General features: G+C 37.7%; 1 protein-coding gene across 1 annotated transcript in view; it reads right to left on the reverse strand.

Moving 5' to 3' along the window:
* Positions 1-23,150, reverse strand: part of CPS1 (carbamoyl-phosphate synthase 1) — a 111,422-nt gene that overhangs the window by 22,652 nt on the left and 65,620 nt on the right. Inside the window, exons 22-28 of the mRNA XM_036420742.2 lie at positions 12,331-12,472; positions 10,715-10,780; positions 10,208-10,271; positions 8,276-8,457; positions 3,307-3,501; positions 2,861-2,928; positions 1,154-1,229 (exon numbers count right to left, since the gene is read on the reverse strand). Of these exons, the coding sequence (XP_036276635.1) occupies positions 1,154-1,229; positions 2,861-2,928; positions 3,307-3,501; positions 8,276-8,457; positions 10,208-10,271; positions 10,715-10,780; positions 12,331-12,472 (793 nt within the window). The remainder of the gene's footprint in view (positions 1-1,153; positions 1,230-2,860; positions 2,929-3,306; positions 3,502-8,275; positions 8,458-10,207; positions 10,272-10,714; positions 10,781-12,330; positions 12,473-23,150) is intronic.

A 23,150-nucleotide genomic window follows, 5' to 3' on the forward strand; every position in this document is an offset into this window, starting at 1 on the left:
TTTCTCCAAAGGGGAGTACAACAGGACTGTTGGCAGAGAATCCAACAGCGGGCGGTGTCTCACTCCTGAGCACATTAGTGAAAACTGGCCCATCGGGGAGAGTCCGTCCTTCGTGTTGTCTGACTGTCACACAAAAGTGAATTTTAAACCCACTTGGTTTTCTTTCTTTACGCTTCTTGTATCTTATCACTCTTCATGTTTATCCACTCTCTTCACTGCCCAAAGGTGGTGGTGGGCGGGCGGAAACCCTCACACAGAAGAAAGGTCAAGCTTCATATATGCAGGAACATATGTTCTTTATTCCCCTTTGAAAGGCTTCTGATTTCAGCTCCCTCCAAATTCCACTCACCTCGCATCAAACTCCTTTCTATAAGTTGTGCGCTCGCTCTCTCTCTCTCTCTCTCTCTCTCTCTCTCTCTCTCCTCTCATATATATATATATACATATATATCTCATATATATATATATACATATATATATATATGTATGTATATATATATATCCACAACTAGCTTTTAAAAGGAAACATCACTTTCATCCACTACATTACAAGATCTGCAGATCAATAATCCCACTGGGCAAATCTTAAATGGGTTGCACTGAGGTAACACCAAAGGAGAAATAAAAGCTGCGTTAGTGTAGGAAGATGGTAGAATCACCACAAAACTACAAACATTTTTATTAACTAAAATGGAATATACCAACGTGGAAAAAAAAAAGCAACAGGTGAGGGAAAGCATTTACCATTAAAGTTTCGAGACTGACTAAGGCAAAGTCTCTCCAGAGATGAGAATTAAAAATCAGGGTTCATGAGCATCTAGGGCAGCCCTTAAGCTGGGGAGTCCATGGAGAACTTAACCAGCATCTCACCCATGATCAGACTGGATGTTTATCCAACCAGCTCCCGGAGTCTAAAGTCATACAAAACTCTATTGTGATCAACTATGCACTGGGTATCCTCTTCTTCAACTCGCCCTAAAAATCTAAAAGTAAATTCACTTGATTTTTTTATTCCCTTACCTGTAGAAGACTAGTGGGTAAAAGAAAAATGAAAACCGTCCTAACAACATGGTATGCAAAGAAAAACAACACATGAAGTAAAGTAGCAATTAACAGAAGAGGTAAATATCCACAGAGGGAAATTGCACCCTACCTGAGAGACTCTAGTGGCTTCCTCCAGGAATCTTTTCATCTCATCCTCAGTGAAGACCACATTCATGGCAGACCCGCTGGGAAAAGAGGTGGGGGGAAACAGGTCAGTTTCTTTACCAGTTTGGAAGTAGAGCATCCTAGACTTGATTGTTTCTCAGAAAGGGTCCAGGAAACCAGAGTAAGTAAAAAGATACCTTTTTCTAAATTGAGACTTGACTCCAATTTAATCAACAGAATAAGTGACCAAAGTAAAAAGTCACTGAAGTGTGACAAGTGGGTGTTAGACTTATGATACTGCCCAAAGAAAACCATGGCAGCTTTAGGATGACACATCTCCAACGTTTGTCCTTTCTGATTTACTTGTTTTCACTCTATTGGTTCCAGGTAATGCTTGAACCTTAACAGATTCCTCTCAGGATCTTGTTTCTCTAACTCTGTTTCTTCAGAGTTCATTACCCAGCCTAAACAGGTCAGACTACCATCTCAACCAGGATACACAAGAATCTATTTTTTAGTAACATTTGCAAACATAATGTACAGTATGTGACTGAAAGGTATTCAACTGTGTCCTTCTTTTTAAATACTTCAGAAAGAACGCTATCTGAAATCTATTTCCTCTGAATATTGATGTTTTCAAAGTGGAATGGAAGGCGAGGAAAGAAGGAAGACTAAGGGGGGGAGGGAATAAGGAACAAATGTTACTTTCTACTTCCATGTTTAAAAGTATTATTATTTTTTTTTACCTTTTCTACTCTATTACAAAATTTTATATAAAGAGTTTTCAATTTCTTTATCTATTTAAGACAGGAATGCTAAGGCTATAACACTGATAATTCACAGTATAGGAAACTAAAACAAAGATATGAAGATGAGAAAGAAAATACCATAATCAAAGCTGCTTTCTGGAATCCTCCCTTCAATATTTGTGTGTTTAAACTAAACTAACAGTAATATCTCAAACGAGTAGTATTACTGGACTGTGGTTTATACAAAATGTCATTTGAATAAAGAAGAAAGTTTTCTACCTCATTTGAAATTTTTCATTATTTTAAAGGATCCCATCTCAAATTCCATTTACACTTTCAAATTGTGCACAGCAAATTGTGTTTCTCTTATTATCCCCTGTTCACTGAAGTAGCTCCTTACATGTGGTAACATCTGAAGAGAGGAAGTGATAATTCACAACTTCTCCTTTGATGATAGGTCTTAGTTTCAAGTTTTAATATAAAAGATCCTCGCTGCCCATTCCCTCACCATTGTAATTCATCTATTTAAAAAAAATGTGAGCTCAAAAACTCAAAAATTCAAACCAGGGGCACCATCAGAAGGTGCTGACAACAATAAAAAAGAAGCTGTCATTTCCAGGTAATAGAAAACAGAGGCTGAGGAGAGATAGCTCAAATTTATTTTGGTTTGTTTTTTCTTTAATTGTCCTCTTCTCTAATGTAAAATTATCCCCCCATAATTTGGCCAGAAGATGCTGGAAACCATGCTTCTAAGATACAGAACTGTAGTGTCTTCCAGTTGCCACTCCCTGAAGGAAAAGCATCAAACTGGAGGACTGTGACATTGGTCCTCAATTTAGCTGTGCTGGTTTTGGGACTGATGATGGACTTACAAATTACTAGACATCAGAGCCTATTGCTATTAGCACACCGCATGCTTATCCCTTCATTTTTAAATCATTGTTTGGAAAACAATATATTACCTCAAAACATAGGAAGGTCTCAACAAGCAGGGGTAGCCCACAGACTTCGCGAAGTCCAGTGCCTCATTCTAAGGAAGGAAAACAACAACAAAAATGTATAAGTAGTTTAAAATAGTCCATGAAAATGCAGAACAGATCCTTTGTAAGTAGCAACCCAACTTTTTTCATTCTCAAAAGACACCATTAAAATGTAAATTGGACATCAGGATACATAAAATGCCTAGTTCCTAATTCTACATAACACACCTAATTCAAAACGAGTTTGAACTTTTCTTCATTGTCTGAATCTTTATGAGAAGACTCCTACCAATTTATAACCAACATTTCACTGCAATCATGGAAATACAACAACTTTAAATTCACTGTTAACACCTACAGTAGTTAATACGCAAGTTGTGACTCTTCAAAGGAGAACATGGAACACAGGCAGGGGATTCTCTCCTCACCAAAGTGTTCACAGCTTTCCAGGGTGCCTGCGCCACCTTCAGCTCATCCAGGACGGCAGAGAAGATGGAGCGGTCCTCGGCCCTGTCGATCTGCAGCGGGCTGGTGCCCATGATCTTCACGCCGTTCTTGTACAGAGGCACTGCCAGGTTGTTTGGGATCTGACCTCCCACGGAGATGATGCAGCCACTGCAGGCCTGGAAGAGACGTGTGCAACATCAGCCACTGAGGCAGCTTCACCATCCTGAACAACTGCCTCCATTTCCTTATGGAAAATGATTGGCATGACGGTGATGGTTTCACTTCTCCTGTCAATGGATCATATTAGGTTGTGCCACAGAGAGATAGATGGACTTAATTCTGACTTGCCAGGCGCTTTCATGTAAGGTCCCATACAACTCCACATCACTACCATAGATGAGTTCCTTACAATTACACCTGCAAGTGTGACGGTTAGAAAAAGAAAATCGAACGCATAAATATTTTTATCGCATACTCTACACTGAAATCAATTTATTCTTGGGCTGCTGCTGTAACTTCCTAAGTGGATTCAGATCCATCTTTCTAACATTGGCCTCTTCTGTTCTCTCCCGGCCCACCCATTCACACTGAGATTAATTATCCTACAAGTTACTCCTATACTCAGAGTTCTCTAAGGGTGCTCATCGTCTGAAGGATAAAGTGGAAACTCATTACCAACAGAGCAATTAAAACTTTCCAAACTACCGATCATCACTTCACCTGGCCCCAGGCAGAAGCCTGGGCTCACTCCCCCCAGCCATAGCTTCCTGCACTTCTTACTTTCCCCTGCTCTTGTTTCCTTCCTCTTTTTCTCCTCTTCTTATCTAAACTCCCACTCTCCTTAAGCCAAAGTGCAGTCTAAATCCTACCTCCTATTTTAGCATCTTCTCTGCTTTCCTGCTACCTTGGAGCCTGTCTGCAGGACTCTAACTGATTTTTTTAGATCCTATTTCCTTACTGTTTGCCTTACAATCAGTCCCGAATCTTTAACCTTAATCCTCTATTACGAGTCAAAACTTCAACGTTGAAAAAGAAGAAAGCACACACAAAATCTCAGAGTTTCTCAAGACTGGTGTTCCAGTGGTGAGGGGGAGCTCGTGTGGGCTGTTGGGAACTGGATTTGAAGTTGGAAGACACTTCCCTTCTTGGATCCCACCTCTGTGAAACTCACCTGAAGGTGCAGAATTTTTATCTGTGAAATTAGCACAATAGTACCTACCTACCTCACAAGGTCACTAGGAAGATTAAATAAAAATAAACATTAAAAAGTTTTATACAAGTGTATAAATGACATTAGTATTCATATTAGAAAATATAATATTAATATTCAGGCCATTGATTTTGACATAATGTGTGTTTACTTTAATGACCTACTAATTAAATATTAGAATTGGTGAAGTAATAGATATGTACCAAATGCATTTCATCGTTATTTGAAATCATTATGAAATACTCTATTAAAAAAAAGAAGCTAATTTCAGAAATTATAGTTCTGCCTACACAAACAATTGAATGCTTAAACGCATTGTAAATTGTATTGAAAATCATAATCTAAAGTTCTGCATATTTACAAATGTATTTTAGCTACTTTTATCATCATTTTTATATTCAATATGCAGTTTTTCAAAAATGTTAAGAATTCTTTTTGTAATAATATTTGTATTTGCTCATTTTTAGCTTATGAATGGTGTTAATATTTTAAAAGCTTAAAAATAAATTCTTCTCAAATAAATGTATACAAAGTCTCATATGTGAATGACTTCAAAATAATCTCTAAAATTAGGGGAGCAAAATTTGGAGTTAACTGAACTAAATGGGAGCTTAAAGTTGAGTTAAAAGATTCAAAGATTAAATAAATCTTTCTTTAATAAATATATCAACATTTTTTCCAAAATAGCTGTATGAAATAGATTTTTATTTTTTAAGAGATTAACAAGTTGCAAAAACAATAATAACATAAACTGCTACTTGTTACTGCATACGGTAGACTCTCTGTATGACCTTCACTGTGTCTCTCTGAGGCAGTCATTACTCTTTTATGTCTAAAGAAACTGAGGCTTGGTAAAGGTACATGACTTGCCCATCTTTCTTAGTTGAACTCAATTCTAAACTTTGTAAAGCAGCTGTGTTTAATCTTTGAATTTTAAGCTAATGATTTTTCTAGCTGGTTTCAGAGGTGGTTAATATTACAGAATATAAGAAGAGCTATTCTAAAACATTCTTTTTAAAAATATATATATATATTTTATTGATATTTTTTACAGAGAAGAGGAGAGAGGAATAGAGAGCCAGAAACGTCGATGAGAGAGAAACATCGACCAGCTGCCTCTTGCACACCCCCTGCCAGGGATGTGCCTGCAACCAATGTACACATGCCCCTGACCGGAATCGAACCTGGGACCTTTCAGTCCACAGACCGACGCTCTACTACTGAGCCAAACCGGCTTCTGCTAAAACATTCTTTTTGAAAAGTGGTAGATAGAAAAACTTTCACTGGCAAAGCCCTATGCCCATTATTGACCTCCAGAAACACAGCTCATCACTGGGCAGACAAATCTTCCCCACAGGAATGGCTGAGAGTAATGGTGAGATGGTGTAGTGAAGTTTTGGTCACATAGCAGAAGGAATTCAGTAGAAAAGAACATGCTCATAGGACAAAGTTAATATAGGACAGTTTTCTGGAAGAATTCTATTTGAAAATAGCCCCAACTCCAAGTATAGAACTTTCAGGGGCTTAGAGAGCCCGGTATCTCACACAAGTAGATCATCATCATCATAATCACTTAACATCTAAATAGTTTCAAGTAAGTTACTGAAATAAAATATTCTACAATTTAGATATTGTTTCACATACTCTACACTGGCAACATTCAAATATAACAAAACCTTTGGCCTAAACAAATTCCATTGACTCCCAAAGGCCCATCGCTCTCACCAACATGTGCTTGTATCTTTTTAACCTGGTTTAGCTTCCTACTTTTGAAAAACCATTATCACTAAGCTAATGTCTGCCGCCAAAGGAATATATCATTATAACATTTTCTATTTTTAAAAAAATAAGAGCAAGTAGGAAGGCGATTTCAGCATCCCCAGCATCCCTTCTCACTCAGCCTCTGATCAAGACTCCCTTCAAAGCAACCAGCTGTACTCACAGGGCATGTCACCTTTTTTATTTCTCCTTCGTGTTTCTTTAGAAGCACTCCCTTGATGCCATGGAAACTGTTTTGATCCTGAACTAGACCAACAGACCTGGGTCAAGAGAGCCGTCATATTTTCTCTCATCTCAGGGAGCTAGACATCATTGGGAAAGCCCATTGCCCTTCTAAGTGACTCAACTGTGTGCTTTTCAATAAGTTTAGATGTGCTTCCAATTTTCAGCAAATTTACTACGGAATGCCTCAATGCCCTCAGCCTCACTAGGGGCATCCAAGGTCAGATAAGGACAGTCTCATGAAGGTTGAGAAATACTTGTGATGAGAGACTGTGCAGCCTGCTATGAGGAGAGACACAACCAGCTCATGAAAAGAAAAATACATACACATATTTGTACACGTATGTGTGATTTGTGTAATTTCGTAGGATAGTCTGAAGAATACATTAATTGAATATTGTTCTTAAGTTCTCCAAAATAACATTTAAAATAACATTATAATATATAGTAGCACTTTAATTGCCAATTAGCTTCAAAAAGGGCAATTTATTTACTTCTATCACACTGAATACAGTTATAGCGAAAGGAACTCATTAATATCCATATGCAACTATATCCAAAGGCAGTCACAGACGCTTCTAATCTTTTCTTAAAGAATTCCTGGGGAAATGACTAATTATGTGTGTAAAATGCCTGCTGCTACTGCCTGCAATGCTTAATATTTTTAAATAATTATGTAATTTTTCACATATTTATGTCATGAATCCAGTTTTATTTTAATGCCTTGAAGGGAAGGCTGTATTGCTCTCTGTCTTGCTAAACCTGGCATTTAAAAGGTGCTCAAGAAACATTTGTAGACGGCAGTTATTTTGATCCCCACCTATGCATCTGAAATGAATATTATGGAATCGTTAGGAAAACCGTGGCAGAGAGAAAAGTAAACATTGTGCATATTCTACCTAATGGTTCAAATTTGTTATATTAAAAGGTTAGTAAACCAGATCTAACTAGACAACTATGATGGTACATCCATCCTAAATTTGTTCATTTTTTCTGTCCATTTTTCTTTACACTAATAAGACCATCACATTGTTCCAGCGCTATACTTTATACTTTACAATGGGATTTCAACCATAAGCCTCGTGTTACCTTCACAGTACCTGCATGTAGCACATCTTTACACTCATATCATTCATTGACAAAAGAAGAACGTAAGTACTGATCATCTGCACCCACAGGGAAGATACACTCAATAATATTAGAGTGGGAGTGGAGGAGCAACTGTAGGAAAATGCTCCCAAAAAATCACTTGGAATGGTCTCGTCAATCTAAAATGGAAAACTAATGGCTTCATCTGACAGCACAAAGAATTAGCTGGTCCTTTGTTAACAAGCAACTTCTCTCCTCTGGGAACTGTGCTTCCTTATGAAGTTCATGAACTAGAGAGAGGTTGCTTGTTGTATGTCTGGATGACCATTCAATCATTCTGCAAATTATCTACCGGGGTTGCTTTGTACTAGTGAATATGTGCCTGGCACTTGTTACCAAGAGGAGTTTTTAATATAGCTGGAATGCTTAGAAAGAAGGAGTGAGTTTTGTATGAAAGATAATCATTCTGAGCCAAGGAAGGCCTCGAGAATCTAATGCTGGGGTGGTTCTTTTTAGAGTTTCACTACAGAATTAGACAATAGAAGACACTGACAGCTTTTTAATCCCGAGAGGAATTACAGTATAAATCTATATACAGGAGCACATATATAAAGTGTGCACTGCATATATTTTTCTTTCCTTTTTTTTACCTCCTGGTGGTAGATGTCTAGGATTCTCTCCAAAGACAACTCTTCAAAGTACAGTTTGTCACACTCATCAAAGTCTGTGCTCACGGTCTCAGGGTTGCAATTCACCACCACAGTCTTCTTGCCAAGTTGACGCAGCGTGCGGATACTGGAGACGGCACACCAATCAAATTCCACACTGCTGCCTGCAGAGACGGTGAGATTGGGAAAAGAGGTAGGAGACGCTTGAAGTTACAACACAAAGAGTAGCACAAATACTATATTGCCAGTCAGTTCAAGCTAAGGAAGCTAATGCCCTTTCCATTATTTTTTTTTCTGGCTACATTTCATTTATTTGCCCCTTCCTTCCCTCTTTTTCAATTCAATTTTTTAAAACTCCAAAATATAAATTTCAGATCCATTATGTGTACTATCTTAATCGCAGGAAAAACAGCGACTAGTTAAACAACAATGACATGTCGGCTTGTTTTATATGCTAAGTCCTGCAATAGGGCATATCTATACATGCAGCATACAGAACCTCAAAGTTAATGGGAGATCATTGTAATGATAACAAAAAACAGCCCTCATTTACTGAAAAGAAACTCAGAGGAAACGTATTGTCCTCAGTACACAAAGGTAGTTCAGTCAGCGATCAGAATACTTGAGTTTTTGTTTCAGTCCTTCCACCTGCCCTGCTGGCTGAAGGCTAAACCCAAGGATCCCCCTGAGGTGCCTTGTAGCTCTGACATATCTTAATCGATTAGAAGTCCTGTCCTTTGCAAGCATATCCTTTTGAGGTTGGCAAGGCCACCCCATGCAGAGTGAGTGACCTTCTAAGAAGTAATTTGAAGTATAATAATGGCCTTAAATGGCTCAAAATATCACCTCTATTGGGATGCCATAGAACTGAAAGTTCTAGGATTTGTACTCATTCTTGGCATTCAGACTTTGTCTCCTAAAAATTGTTGTCAGAATAAGTTATGCAAATGTAGTAGCAAGTTGATTCTCACTATCAATTAAATGTAGATTTGATTGTCATCTCAGCTAGTCTTCCCTGGGCCATAGAGTAATGCAGAATTTTTTGCATAAATCAGGTAAGATTTGAAGAGGAAGGAAGATAGGTCTAGAAAAATAAAAGGGTGGGTCCTGGTGACAGAGTTTGGGCCATAAGAAACTACAGTAGTAAAAGTATAAACACTTGTCCTCCATGATTTAGCCAAAAATTGATAAACTGGAACATTTAAAGCACTTAGTTAATTGAAAAAGCTAAAATAGACTATGCTGAAAGTAACAAATTAAGACTATATAAATTTAAGTAATCTATTTTATCATTTCCATTTTAGAATGTCTTACAGAAACTAAATGTTAAATACACTTATTAGGAAATATCATTGTCTATTTAAATACATACTTTGCAACTGTAATAGATCTTGATTCATTATTAAATATTTACTTATGAGTGTCTGGGAGGAATATATAACAATTTCTAGTTAGAATGTATTAATTAAATCATATAATGCTCTATGCACCAATAAGAAAAGCTCTTTGCATTTGATGTCAACAGAAATTATGTTATGTCAGAAACTGCATCTACAAACATAATTCTGGCTAATGTGCATAGATCTTTGTGAAATATTATGCTAGAAGAGAAAAATTCAAAGTGAAATTTGTTCTTCAACCCCAGTGACTCAATTTAGTTCATGATGATGAAAGTGATAAAGGGATGATGATGAAATGAAAGGAGAAGGAGTTTGGGTAGATGCCATATTTGAGTCCCACTTGTACCACTTAAAAGTTGGATATATTTGGGCTTCATCTCTCTGAACCTCAATTTCCTAATTTACAAAATATTTATTATGATAGCATCTATTTTACATACTTTTTAGGGGAAAAAAATGTGAAAAGTACTACATAACCTGTAAAGCCCTATGTAAACATAAGTTATCACTTTACCAATGTGATATGGCCCACAGCCCAGCACCATCAGTCCATGTTCATCAAATTTGATATCATGCTCCTGAAAGGACAAAAAAGAAGATGTTTAAATCATTGTTATTTTTCCCTCTAATTAAACTATGTGTCCTGCCTTTGAATGCGTCTTTCTCATTCTTACTCTTGCTGACATGCATCCTCTATGAGTCTGGGAACTTCTAAGTAGAAAGCTATAAGAAGCTCTACTTGTTTGTAAAAAGAATAAGTTTGATATTTTTTAATTAAATAGTCATTAGAACGTGGCATAGCTGTATGGCTCATGTAACGATTGTCCTTATCTTTAAAGTTATTTGATCTCATGATCTTAACACAGTTCCTCAAAGATAAGTACAGAAAGACATCATCACATCTGATCCCCATGATGTCTTTATTATCACTAGATAACCAAAGACAAAAGACATGTATTCCCCCATGTGTACCATTTACTAAATCTAGAGCTTTCTGATATTGCAGTGTGGCAGTTTATACCTGACCATTGTAGGTAACATAGAGGTAGTTTGTTACTGATGGGTATTCTGCAGCCAGTGTATCAATCTGAAAAAGAAAACACACAGATAAGTAAATAAATAAATAAAGTTTTCCTCTTCCTTTGTTATAATTTCTCCTTTAAAAATGATTGTGGGCCCTCTCCAGTTTGGTTCAGTGGATAGAGTGTCAGCCTGAGGACTGAGGGTCCCAGGTTTGATTCCAGGCAAGGGCACATGCCCGGTTGTGGGCTCCATCCCCAGTAGGGGGCAGGCAGGAGACAGCTGATTAATTATTCCCTCTCATCATTCATGTTTCTATCTCTCTCTTCCTCTCCCTTCCTCTCTGAAATCAATAAAAAATGATTATTTAATTTTTTTTAAAAGAATATTCTGGTGGTTTTTTCTTGGTGCTTCATTCATATTCCTTAAATGCCTTTTACTACCAAAAATAAAGACAAGAAAAATGATGTACAATTCAATTGTTTTCTAATTCTGAAAGTAAGGAAGGGGGAAACAATGAAAGAATTTAGCTATCACCTGAGCAATAATAATAATACATATCCCTGAGTATCACTGAGTCATTATGGTAGTACTTCTCATGAACACAGCAATGTGCTCAAATAATCAACAGGTTACCAAGGCTTACTCAGCCAACTGATCTATAGCAGCTGCAAATAAAATCTAAGATCAGAGCAAAATGACCTATATATAAGGATGTCTTTGGTTCACAAATTAATGCATCTGATTCAAGGTACCTATGGCAATGAGCAACTGGATGACACAAATTTTATAAAGGAGGGGGGAAGGAGACAAGTTTTCATTGAACAAAAAAAAGTAAATCAATGGAGGTAATTCAGCTCTCAAGGGCCAGAAGCTCAGCTTAGAGGGCAAGCTAGTGTCAAGCAGGTGATAAGGAAAAATGATAATAATTGCTGAGTAGAAAATATTCAGCATCAAGCCTGAGACCTAAGAGTATGCATGTGCCCCCTGAGCACACAGGAAAGGTCAGTGATTTTAAAGGACAAAAACCAGCTGGTGGTACTTTAAGCCAGAGATGGCTTAGAGTGTAGTAAAGGCCAAAAAAAAAAAAAATCACAATGGTGCACCTATGAAAGTTCTTATGTGATTGTCATGAATACTAGATGAGCTCATTATGCCCAGCCCTATCACAATGAATACTAAATGATCCATAATGATGGAGCACTTAAAATTAAGTATTACCTTGTAAAAAGTTAGTGCCAAGAGAGATAAGTATTCTTTTCAAGAGCCTCAGCCAACATGCTAGGGTATTACAAGTCCGTCTGTTACATTACGGATTTCTCTTTCTACAGATATATTTGCACTCAGTCAAAAAGCAGAGGAGAGGACATTTTGATTTTTTTTCCCCTCTCATTTAGGCCAAGAAAATCATGTGCTCACTCTTACCTTTATATCCCAGTTACCCCTTAACCCTCCCCTTTTTAAGCATACCTAAATCCTGTGCGGGATAAAATTGGGCTGCCATTGGACAAGCAGAGTCACATTCAAGTTCCACCACATTTTTTACTGACAATGTCCCTTTGAGTTGGTACCCACATTTCACGTGGGGAATCCTGAGAAGAAAGGAAACTACTTTACCTGTTTAACCCAAGGGTGGATGTTTTTCTTTAACCTCAGCTCCCTGGTCTGGGCCTCCGTCAGCTTGAGGCATTTGGAGATCTGCTTGTCTGAGAACCCAATCTCCTTTGCCCTTTGCAAGGTTTCCGCTGGGAGGGACTCACTAGGATTTAATGAGAAAGAGACTCGTGTTTCAAACAACCACAGTAAGAAGCAGTTAACTATTCCATTTCAAAAGCATTCAAGGTCTTTATTTTCTAGATTCACCTTGTTTAAATCTATCTTTTAAAAATACACAAATAACCCACTAACACTTATGGCCTTTATGAAGTCTACTATCTGCAACGCTGATCTCAATATGTGGATTTCTACTTTCACACCATATGTACCTTCTTATTTCCTGAAAAATGGTTTCTGCACTTACTGTCCTAATGAATTTCCTCTTTAAAAATAATCAGGAACCCCCTCCCCCTTACTGAATTAAGGAATTCTTCCTCAATTTTCATCTCCTATCCTATCAGCATGTTTGATGTGCCACTCAAAGTATCTTCCTCTGGCTTCTGGTAAGTTGCTTCTCACCCTACTTTATTATTTCCAACAACCATTTACTATTTATTTCCAAGGCTCTATCCTCCAGCATTAGTCTGGCTCCTTTTTCTCCCTCTAACTGTATCCTGTGCCATGGCTCCATGTAGCACAAGTCGTCAATGACACCCAAACCTGCAGCCCCTTCTCCAGTGTCTGACCTGTGGTCCAGGTCTCTATGTACGAACTTTGAGAATCACCTTTACCTGGGCATCCCAACGTTGTATCTGACTAGAAATTTACTCCATAAACTGCCTTTATTTCCTAATATCACATATCTTCTTCTGTTAAAGTTATTGGTTTTTTGGGGTTTTTTTGCCTTATGATTATTTTCCACTCAAGCCAGATTTATCTCCTTACTCCTCCCCCCCACCCCCTTCCAATGAGGTGGACTGGATCCATGCTGTTTCTCTTCTGCAAAGCCTTGGATATTCCTGTTACCTACCCAACTTCTCTCCACCTCCCAAGCACCTTTTTTAGGTCTACAAAAGTCAGGCTTCAAATACAAAGACTTCTCAGTCTGTTCTTATCTACAATGACCTTCTTAGGCTCCTAATAGATGCTTACGTTTTGAATCAAGTTGGAATTTGGAAGCACACTGCTTAACATGTCATCACCACCTGGTATTTTAAATGTCTATTACCTTTATTTATTTTATTGTTAGCAACCAGACTTTTTTCCTGCTAGATTCAAGTTCCACAAGGACAGAAAATACATTTGACTTATTTACCAAATTATTCCAAAGACTAGCACGCTGTCTGGCCCTCAAACATTTACTAAGTACTTGTTAAATAAATGAAGATAACTATGATTCTATGGCTTTTTATTTTATACAAAAGACTAATAAGCTATTGAAATCAGCTTGTAATTAGAATTCAAAACGTACACAAAAATAATTTACATAGACCCAATGTTCAGAAATATAGAATACTACTGTAAAAGCATCTTTAACCAAGTAGCTGTGACCAGCAATAGTCAGTACAATAAAATTCTGTTATGATAGCTTGATAGCCATTTAATTAAAATTAAAATGTAATAGTGTATCATCAGATGATCTAATAATAAATAAAATATGTTCACTGAAATTCTGCTATTAGAATGTAGTTCAATGAAACCCACTGTATTTTGTTCATTCTATTCTTCAATCCCCTTTAATTAATTCACATTCTGAGTTTGGAGAAAAGAGAATTGAGCTGGTATATTTAATAGCTATTTCTTTGGGGGTTTGATATCAATATTAGTTTACACTTTTCCAGCTACAGCTCTTCCTATTCAATACACTTTTTCTATAACATCTAAATTCCTTTCTGTCTCTCAAATCAATTTATCCTTCCCAATGAATTTATTTTCTTCTTTTTCTATTCCCATTTAGATTTTTAACCTTCACAGGTATCTGACAAGCATTCTCTCAGAGCAACATATTTACCTGCCAAATTCTTGAACACAATCTGATTTCTTAAGTATTATTAGTCACTTACTATGTGTGCCAAGCACTGTGCTAGATGCTGTAGAACTGTGCTGTCCAATATGGTAGCCACTAGTCACACATACAAATTTAAATTTGTGTCAATTAATTAAATTATTTTTTAATTAGAAATTTAGATCCACAGTCACCCTAGCCACAGTTCAAGGTGCCCAACTGCCACAATGGAATGACCGAGACTGATTCAACACATTTTATGGGGAGATAAGCTATGTGATGAAATGTGAGGTGAGAAAAAAAGAGATAACAACGTGAGTGGTTGTAGCTGAGAAAGACTGTGGCAGTAGAGGGATGAGAGCAGACCCATAAAGAAAATGTAGTGTTATATATATATTGTAGATGAAGGAGTTGACAGATGTGCTATAAGCAAGGGCAACTCCATTGCAATCATTTGAGGCAGCAATAGAGATCATAGGCATAGGAAAAAATGGAAGATTTGCAGTTGGAAAAAGTAAGAAATTGTGGATGATGGAGGTAGAGCCACATTCCCTGTCATTCTTTAACACTTAGTAAACATGTACTGTGTGTCGGGCTCTGTGCTACCTATTTTAATGGCAGAGAGATAAAGTATAGAATCTCTATATTCAAGGAAGTCAGAGTATATTAGGAGGCAAGCAAATACCTACGGATGTAGCTGTACTGTGAGAGGTGCTATGAGAGAAACACATACAATAGGAGGCGCTCAGGGGAAGTGTGCCCGGATTCTGCTGGCAAAGTCTGGAAAGGCTTCTGAGCATCTGAGAGTCTTTGAAACATACAACTTTATGGAGGTTAGCTTTAGGGTTGCCCCCAAAAAATGTTGTTGAGACAGAAGCAAAGGAAGGGATTTGTTGTTGTTGATATTTGCTTTAGAAGGGTATATTTCCACTTTCTGTGCTAAGACTATGTTCCTAAACCAATTGCTCATTTGTTTATGTGCAAGTGAGCATTCAGCCTCAAAGTGGAAGTGCTTGAAAAATAAGCTCCTTTTCTAAATTAGAAATTTGGATAATGTTATTTTCCAATAAATATCTTCAATGATAACTTTTGTTAATGTTTGCCTGCATGAGGAAAAGCTACACATTTTCTCTGTGATCTGTCTGCAATTACATGAAAAGCATACCGTATTTTTCGGACCATAAGACGCTCCGGACCATAACACGCACCAGTTTTTAAAGAAGGGAAGTGAAGAAAAAAAGATTCTGAAACAAATAGTGTCCTAAAATATTTTATGTGCATTAAAACCCAACATCACAGTCATAAACACATGTAATCAACCCTGTAAAGTAAACAGCAGCATTTAGAACCATTTTAGAGCCGGGCAAGCACACAGAGACCACACAGAGCCGGGCAAGTAAAAAAACTTTTTTTTTAAAGTATATGTGTAGGCTATATTTGGACCATAAGATGCAGGGACTTTTCCCCCCCACTTCTGGGGGGGGGAAAATGTCTTATGGTCCGAAAAATACGGTAGGTATGAAGGTTGAGTTAAGTGGAGAAACACAGTACATGTAGCATTGCATCAGTTCTTACCTATAGATTTTTTTCTAGCTATTTGCTAGAGCATTTTCCCATCATTGTGGGATAGCAGTAAAAGAACAGCTGAACAAAGAATAAGTAGATCTTCAGTAAGACATTTCTTTTATTACAAACACTATCTGAGGCAAAACCCATACTATATTACTATACTGACCACCACACTAACCTAAATAACTAAGCCTAACCCCAAAACAACAGTGTACCACATACATAAGAAACATGACATAAAAAGTACCATCAAGCCTATAATTTGACTGTGGACAAGCTTAAAAGCAACTTTTTCAAGTCCAAAGATGACCAGAATTATTTATTAATCTTTAATCTTTGGGTCATGATTTGGGTGTTGTTGTTTTTTTGTTATTATTTTGTTTTTTGCCTTGAGTGATTTTTGTTTTTCCTTCATGGACTATCATATAAGAAAATAATTATATTGCTTTAAATGAAAGTTATAAATAATTATGTTAAACCATCAAACAAACAAGAAACCATTCAAATTCCTCCCACTTCTATTAGGAGTGCAATACATTTGCATTTGTTCTGTCCACATTCAGCTATGTAATGTTTTCCTTTGATGAAATATGCACAATTCCTCTTATTCTTGTCCACTAAAAGCAAGTTCAATAGAGTATGTAAAGATATTTCCAGCAAATATACAAAGTGTTTCTCCACCCACCAAATAATATTGAACTCTTACTAACAAAACAAAATTTTTAAAGAAAAAGAAAGGCTGATTGATGTATAAAAATACAGTGAATTAATTTTGTGCTCAGCTCTGGTGACAAAAAAAATATGTCACTAGGAGTAACTCAGTTGTTACTGTTCCCCATAGCATAGCCACCCCAGAGAGTTTTAATTATTTAGCAGGATGCCTGAGAAGAGCAACAGCAACACAAAATAATGAATCGTGAATAATAGAATTTCAGAATGGGAGTGAAAATTCTCCTCCATTGGTGCCCCCTCAGATCATACCAGGTGAGAGTCTGAAACAGATGCATCAAGCCAGGACCGGTTTGGCTCAGTGGATAGAGTGTCAGCCTGCAGACTGAAAGGTCCCAGGTTCGATTCCGGTCAAGGGCATGTACCTTGGTTGCGGGCACATCCCAATAGGGGGTGTGCAAGAGGCAGCTGATAGAAGATTCTCTCTCATTGATGTTTCTAACTCTCTATCTCTCTCTTCCTCTCTGTGAAAAATCAATAAAATATATTTTAAAAAAAAGAAAGAAAGAAAAGAAAAGAAACAGATGCATCAAGCTAGGCCTGCAAAGTGCATGTTTTAAGCTCACAAACTGAATCTCAAAATATTTTTTTGGTGAGCCAGAAACTGCTTTAACTTTTGTCCAATATTCAAATAATTAGATCAATAGCATGATACATGTTTAAACATCTTGAAAATGAGCATGTATTAACTGGAATGGCATGTGAATATATGCATGTTCATCTATCTCAAACTGAATGCAAATATTGGGTAGGTATGTTCATATGCAGTTCAAAGTGACGTATGTTCTATAGTATTTCATTCATGGTCTTGCTGGTTATTCATGTCTATGCTTTAGACATGTCCATGAAATAGCAAAAAGCACTTTACAATGCCCCTTACTGAGAAAAAAGATGTTGATTATGACCTACTCTGGTAATTACAAGGACAGAGACAAGTTAGATCCTGCCCACCTAATTCTGCAGGGCACCCCTAACTCCAAGACAGAGAGCTGGTTGCCCACCCCCCTCTCTCTATGTCCCTCATTTGCTCTCTCTGCTGCTTCTGCATAATACAAGGCTGGCTGGCATATCATTACACCCAGAAGAAAATTGGCTTTATTCCCTACTTGTTCGGATACAAAATTTTATTTTGAGCCCCATTATAATAAAATAAAAGAAGAGACAGTTTGAAGACACAATTCATTAGCTGTGGGCCAGTGATTCAGATAAGGTTAAACCTCTTCAGAGTCAAATACAAGATGAATAATCTTAAGTGAACATAAAAGCTCATTTAACAATGTGTAGATTCAGATACATGATCCTCATCTTTATCTGCCCGGATTGGGCTGCCTTCTATTTTGCCTGCTAAAAAGAACTTTCATCAGAGTAAGATTTGTTTAAAGCAAGCTAAGAAGAAGCATACTTACGGACAGGGCTATAATATATCTATTTTTCTAAAGGAAAATGAAAACCTTAATTTGGAACAAACTCGAAACAGAATAATTACTAAGCGGAATATAAACACTAAATTTGTTACTCACTCTGAAACCTCAGTAGGGAATGCTCCATTTATATTGCATTGTAAATCAAAGGAGCATTATACCCAGTGAGAAATGTGATCAGCTGAAGGGAGTATATTGTACTAAAGCGCAGTTTTAAAATATATGTAACAAATAAATTATCCTTCCGTTATTTAACAGGGATTTGTGTGTACTAAATGTGTTTGTTTATCTTTGCTTCTTGGAACATGAAGACATTAAATCCATATTTCAGAGCTGTGTCCTCTATACATCGAAATTTCCTTTCCCCTACCAGCTTTCCTTGCTTTCAGAGTTCAAGGGCAAACTCCTCAAAGGTTACCCTTTGATCATGCTAAACAATAAAACAAAGAAACACCAAGTAACTGTGATGCTAGCTTTTTCATAATCTCCAGTTTCTCTCTACACAGCAGCACCAAATGACAGTCTGAAATTTGAGAGGGGAAAGAAAAAACATTTTAAAAACAGACAATCAAGGCTTTTACACATTCGGCCATAATCTTTGAACGGTTCGACAGCTCAGCTCAGCTTCCACAGGGGGAAGTCTCCAGTGTGTTCTCTGGTTTTATAAACAATAGGAGCTTCTCTGCTCTCTCGCTCTCTCTCTCTCTGAGTTCCAATGTAGATTTTTGTTGTTGTTGTTTAAAATTCTACCCCGTCATCTCTGAAACTTCCTCCACTCACGCTTAGTCTTCAATAATACATGATAAAAGGAAATGGAATAAATTCCGCTTAATGAGGAAATTTTCACCTGGCGTGGAGGAGCTGGGGAAATCCATTAGCAGACTGGAGGCACGCAATGACCCTGGGAGCCGGCACACTGCACAGAGACCTCTCTCACACTTGGCTGGCTTTTATCTGATCCCCCAACTCACAAGTAACGCTGAACAAACACCCTTCCAGAGCGCACCAGCTCCGATGTGAAAATGGGCACTTCACTTGGCCTGCCATTACGGGATGGGCTTGCAATTTTATTATCTTTAAAAAAAAAAAAATCCCCCCAAAGGCAGAAGCTGAGCAAACACTGGGCCCGATGCTCAGGAATGGCACCTGCTAGATAAAGGAAAGAGAACCGAGGTAGACACACGTTTTCTGCCCTGAGAACCCCCGCCAGCCTCTCCCCAGAGTTTTACAGGGTTTCACTGATTATCGTGTGGTATCTCACAGTCCAAGACCATGCCACAGTCACACTCATGCAACCATTGCAGAAGTTATGTCTCTTGTCTTTTCTTTCAAGGAAACAGCTTGTTACCTCTTTAAAAAAAAAATGCAAAGAATATATATATTTTTTTCCAAAGCAGCATGGCATTTAGAAAGCCAGACAATTGGATAAATACTACTCTTTTCTTTCAACTTTTTTCAGAGCGCCGTGCCCTGATTCTATAAAGCAATAAGGCCTTTGGGGGAATTAAGAAAACCTCTCTCTTTTTCTCACGTGCAGGACAAACAACATCTGTGTCCAATGTCCATGTGGAAGGCTGCCACCAGGAAAATTATCTGTTCGGATCTGGGTCCACTTAGCACTATCACAATGATGCTATAAGTATTGATTTTCAAGGACAGCACACTTAAAACTATATTTCACTTTAAAGTCTATTAACAACAACTAAATCAAAACAAAGAAGAAAGCCTTATGAGAAATAGATACTGTAGATATTTTTAAGTACATAACTTCAATTTTTAAAAAACAATTTTAGTGATCCCAATAATTCAGAAATATTGTGATGTTGCTTTCAACCTGATAAGGCCATTTATATATTATTGATGACAAGATGGTTATATGTATGATTAAATATAACATGCATATAAAATTAATTTTTGATCAATTAGTTTTAGTCTTTGAATGAGAAATATCACACCTTTTCTAAAATAGTGGAGGGAGAAAGAAGGCATTTCTAAGAGAATGTGGGAACATTCCCAGACTTAAATTCCTGGCACATATCACATTAGATCTATGTTAGTATGAGGGTTACTACCTACATGGATATCAAAACTCTTTACCCCTGAGAGTTTTTCTGTAGAAGAAGACATATAAATACACATGAATAGCCATGATAGGGACAATTCTTATGTTCTTCACACTAATCACTATATATATATATATATTATATATATATTCAAGACCAAATTGAGGAGCTCACTCTCCAAGCTGCCTATAGCAAAGGATGGCCAATTAAATCAGTCCATCAGCTAAAGAGTACGAGGTAGGGTAGGAGACGAGGCAGTATGTGCAATGTCAACATGGCCGATTTGACGCCGATATTCCATCATCTTTACATTCACATCAGCAAATAATGCCTAACTGCCTGTTCCAACCATGGCTAGGCAAATACCAGTGGCCAATTCTAGAGTCAGGCTCCATCTATGCTGAGAAAGAAAAAATCCATCGGATGAAACAATAAAAGTTTAGAGAGTTTACTTAGCACAACGCCGAGCAGGTAATAAGTACTTGCTGCCAGAAGAGGAGGAGGACGGGGAGCAGTCCTCACAGGACAGGAGAAGGAGGAAGAAGAGAAGAAATAGCAGGAACGAAGCAGAACAGAACCAGTAGGTCACCTACACGTGGCCCCTGCACCACAGCTCCTCTCAGTCCCCTCCCTCTGCTCTGAACCATGCCTGCCTCCACACCTTGCGGTGGTGAGGGCCACCTCTCTGGACTCCCTGCCGATCACAAGTGATCCCGAGAGGATGTGCAGCAGCCTTTACTCTGCTGGGAGGCACAGCCACTGCCCCATGCTCCTCAGGACAGACACCACGCACGGCATTGCCAGGGGCAGGTGAGAAGGCTCCATGCCCCATAAGGGCATCACAGGTATGAACAAGCCAGGGAACACATTCTGGGAGTCCGTTGGTGATGATCTAGCTTCTGTCGTTATAGCTCCTGGAGTCTCTTTTGCCTAAACTTAATTTCTAGTCTATGCTTCAGAAGCTTTTTACACACGCCTGCATTAACATGGGAGGTCAGGCATCTGCATTTTATTGAAAGGAGAGAAAATAGATGTGTGTGCATGCACGCATGTGTACGAAGAGTCTTTTTACTAGAAGCATGGTAATTTTACAAAAGGAATCCTTATCCCAGCTCCCCGTGCCCTTGGAAACGCTGTTGAAGTCTTTCAAAGGTGACCCGCGGGGGCTTCCTCTCTGCCTGGCCCCCGTGTTTCCCCACAAGAGTTCTAGAGAAGGGCACATCTCTTACAACGCTTCTGCTCTAAATGGGGTCAGCAATTCAAGCAGGAAAACACACAGCTCACCACTTGACAGCTAAGGAGGAAGTGATCTCCAGCTGTCTGATTTAAAAGTCATCTCTCTGAAAAGCAGCTTTGGAAAATTAGTGACTAGAACCAAAGGCAGGAGCCCTCGTCTACATCTCTGGCTTTCCTCTGACTAGCGTGGCATGAGGCATGGCACACACGTCAGTGTGACTCAGGTTTACCATCCGCAGAAATAGAATATTGATCATGTTCTACCTGTGTTATTAATATAACAGAAAAATCTACCTTAAAGTCACCAGAGAAATAGATATCTCTGTGTTATAAATACTATAACTATATAAAGATTTTGGCATTGCTGGCTAATTCAGAGCCTTCACTGCAACTATAAATATTGATGACTATCTCTCAGAAATACTTTTCTAAAAGTTACAATTTTGAAAACTTGGATAATTTTTTATCAAAAATAATACAGATGGTTGTTCTCAAAGGGCAATAGAGATTTTATGTCCATATAAGTATGATAGTGCTTACAGTGTATGTAATCTCTATTTGTCAATATAAAACAATTAAATGAGTCCATTTTCATTAGAAAACAGGTTACTCAGAACCTTCCCAACTAATAATTAGGTATATAGTCACTTAGAAAAATGAAAAACTAGAGATGCTAATTTTTAACTTTTCTAACACAGAGTGAGTTTATATATTGGATTATATATTTTTCAATCAATAAATTTATGAGTCCCTTTGATCAACCAGAGATTTTAATGCATTTTCTTCCACTTCAATTTTTCTTCTTTGGCATGACAAAGAAATTCTGATTTTCAATTTCTACCAGGAATAGTTCTTCATTTATTTAATGGGCATGCTATCATACTATTATTACTGAGTGTTTACTCTATGCAAGGCCAATTTCCAAGAAAATATATGGTAAATAAAGAATTGGAAGCCAGTCCTCTCTGTTTCAGAACTCACACTATACTTTAGGATGGTGAATTCTATTCTGCATACACACATATCAGCAAAAGCTCTTAAGGAAAGCTTATAATAGTATATTGGAATTTGTCATAATGGAATTTACAATTTAATTGGAGACTGTCACTAGCATGCATATAATAATTACAGAACAATGAAGTGAAACAGTGTGGCTCCAGCTATGTATATTGAGCAAATCTATTATAATAAAAGTTGTATGCTAATTAGACTGGACATCTTTCTGGATGACCTTCCGGACAAAGCTGCAAGGGAAGCCCAAGTCCCAGGTGCCAGAGGGAAGCCGGTGTGCCGGCAGCCACGGGGAAAGGAAGGCCTACTCTTGCATGAATTTTGTGCATCAGGCTTCTAGGAGGTAGATAATATCCACCCGATTCTGTTCATAGACTTCATTTCTTTATGGAAAGATTCTCATTTTTATGAAACATAGCAGAAATATAACAAAAGAAGAGCAAACACAATTTGTCACTTTCTAAGTAGAATTTTTTTCATTTACTTATCTCTTTCTTGTTGCACATTTGGTCCTTATAGTCCAGCTACTACTCCTACCCCATATCATCAACTTTGGAGGACTGGTTCGACTCCCTTTCTATTCTCCCTAAACAATGCAATATTGTTGAAAGTGTCTTCCTGTTTCACTTGTTTTGTTTTAAAGTCTCTCTTCCCTTGGCTCCCATGACATTGGGATATATTGAAGGGAAAACACTGTCCTTGGATTTCAACAGTCCTGAACACACAAATCCTCATTCAAACATGCACTACCTCTGAAAAATAAACAACTTTAGCTTTAAAGTGTACTGAATATAGAAGAAATTGAGG

Source organism: Pipistrellus kuhlii, unplaced genomic scaffold, assembly GCF_014108245.1.
Source record: "Pipistrellus kuhlii isolate mPipKuh1 unplaced genomic scaffold, mPipKuh1.p scaffold_m20_p_7, whole genome shotgun sequence".
Lineage (NCBI taxonomy): Eukaryota > Metazoa > Chordata > Mammalia > Chiroptera > Vespertilionidae > Pipistrellus > Pipistrellus kuhlii.